Source organism: Sinocyclocheilus grahami, unplaced genomic scaffold (assembly GCF_001515645.1).
Source record: "Sinocyclocheilus grahami isolate Dianchi unplaced genomic scaffold, SAMN03320097.WGS_v1.1 scaffold5382.1, whole genome shotgun sequence".
NCBI classification, from domain to species: Eukaryota; Metazoa; Chordata; class Actinopteri; order Cypriniformes; family Cyprinidae; genus Sinocyclocheilus; species Sinocyclocheilus grahami.
Genome location: NW_015510086.1, coordinates 7,951 through 9,967, shown reverse-complemented (window position 1 = coordinate 9,967; position 2,017 = coordinate 7,951). Strand labels below are relative to the sequence as shown.

Sequence of the window (2,017 nt, the reverse complement as noted above, 5' to 3'; positions counted from 1 at the left end):
GTGTATGTGTGTGTCTAAAAGTAATGTGTGCTTGCATACCCACAAAAAAACTCCTAAAAACACTGCATAAAGGAATCAGCAAAAAGAAGGACATCTCACTTTTTACAAATATAGGCAATGATTGAATCCACAGGGTTTGTAGGCCAGTGCTGAACTTGTGCCGTGTAGCCCTTGTGGTAAATTGCAATGGCCTCTGGGTCCTGCCGAAACATGCGGTTGGCCTCACCGCTGGTCGACGTGTAAAGCTGCTCATTGATGTAGCGGAATCGAGCGGCTTCTAACCGCTTCTCCATCTTTATCCTTAAAGCAGTCGAGGGGTCAGGAGCCACTTGCTCTTCATCGCCCTTCAAACTTACTGTTGTACCATTGGGTTCTTCTAGTTCCTCTGAGGCTTTATTACGGTAATCAGGAAGCTGCGACTTTAAAATGCGACGCAATTTTTCTTTCTTCCACTTTTCTTCTACCAGTTTCCCTTTATCTTCCACTTTATGCGAGACTGTATTGTTACTTAGGGAGTCATCTGCTATTCTAGTTCCTGTGCTAGGCATTTCATCTGTTTTAGAGTCTTTGCGATTTTGAGCATTGTCCGTGATGGAAGGAATACCATTCTTTTTATGAGCTTTCTTCGTTTTTTTGGATGCCTTGTCATGTTTCTTCACTTTCTTGGATTCTTTGACATCCTGTGTTTGAACGCATGGTTCCTCGCTCGCAATGGCATCATCAGCACCTGTGGTTTTTGGAACATATTTGTTCTTGCACCTTCTTTTGTTTTTCATCTTGTTCTTCCACTGCTTTCTGCCCAGCTTGTTTTCTGCTCGACTTTCATTTCTCTCCAATTGAGGTCCGACTCCTTTGTCAATCTGATCTTTTCTGGACTCGTGTGACACTTTAGAATCTGCAAACACAGATCGATGTGAAAAAGTCAATCATGTTTAAGAGTGTAGACATAAAATGACTAGAACATGTTCTCACTTGTTTCTTTAACGCTCTTCTTTACTGGCTGCTTCTTCTTCTGCACAGGTGGTTCAGATGAATCCCCTTTATCCTGCTGCTTCCCTTCATTTTCAGCATTAGATGTTCTTTTACGCTTTTTGCACCTTTTCTTTTTTGCCGTCTTGACTGTAGTGGAGGCATCTTTCTCCTCTTCACTATCCTCAAAAACATTCCCAGCTCCCCAGTCTGGAACTGAACCCAATGTTTGCAAGGTTCTCAAAAGACTTTGTTTACCCACAACCTTATCCTGTTGGGATAAAAATGCTAGATGAAAAATTAAATTCATGTGGCAGAACTACACTTAGATTAGGGGGAAGACATCATAATACCTTGCCAGAGGCAGGAGACATCTTAACAGTGTGAGATGATCCATCTGGTAATGGAGAATCAGTCCATTCCTCTTCAGCAAACATGTTTGTAAACGCTGTTAATTTTGGACAAACACTGTAAACCGTTACAATGAGTTATACGAAAAGAATTTGCAAGCTAACTATTATGTGCTTGCATATCTTGTCAGATGATAAAATTGATCGTAGTGCTAGCAGAAATTATTGTTGACATCCCTCAGAAACCTGTAACAGTCTCCTACAACGCATTTCAAAATGAATTTACAGCGTACTTACATCTCTCTCTGTCTTCTACACGTGCTAAGAACCGTCACGTGGTTTTGTGTACATCCGGGTTACCGTGACAACTTCCTTTCCAAACTACTCGGATGCTGGGTCCTCCAAATGCGCTCAAGCTTTATTCAAATATTTATTTGAATAAAGCTCATTTATTAAGCTCAAATATGTATTACATTGTGAAAGACAAATGGTCCATTAAATGAAAAGCATGACCGTTTTAACACTTCGCACTTCAAACATTTACACAGAAACTGCACAGCTAGATATTTCAAAAAGAGATTTTGAAAAGATTTCTGAAGAGAGAAATGGAGGACTATTGGCTGTTACATTTTCTTATTAAAAATCTGATGATAGTAAAACGGTAACACTTACTGAATAGTATCATTTGCTAACATTAG

General features: G+C 40.0%; 1 protein-coding gene across 1 annotated transcript in view; it reads right to left on the bottom strand.

The window, feature by feature from the left end:
- The window catches only part of LOC107577195 (ribosomal RNA-processing protein 8-like), a gene marked incomplete at its 3' end in the record, with an annotated part of 4,666 nt that extends 2,958 nt beyond the window's left edge, over positions 1-1,708 (bottom strand). The window contains exons 1-4 of the mRNA XM_016263296.1: positions 1,617-1,708; positions 1,323-1,437; positions 973-1,240; positions 100-895 (exon numbers count right to left, since the gene is read on the bottom strand). Of these exons, the coding sequence (XP_016118782.1) occupies positions 100-895; positions 973-1,240; positions 1,323-1,406 (1,148 nt within the window). The remainder of the gene's footprint in view (positions 1-99; positions 896-972; positions 1,241-1,322; positions 1,438-1,616) is intronic.
- Between the last annotated feature and the right edge of the window lie 309 nt (positions 1,709-2,017).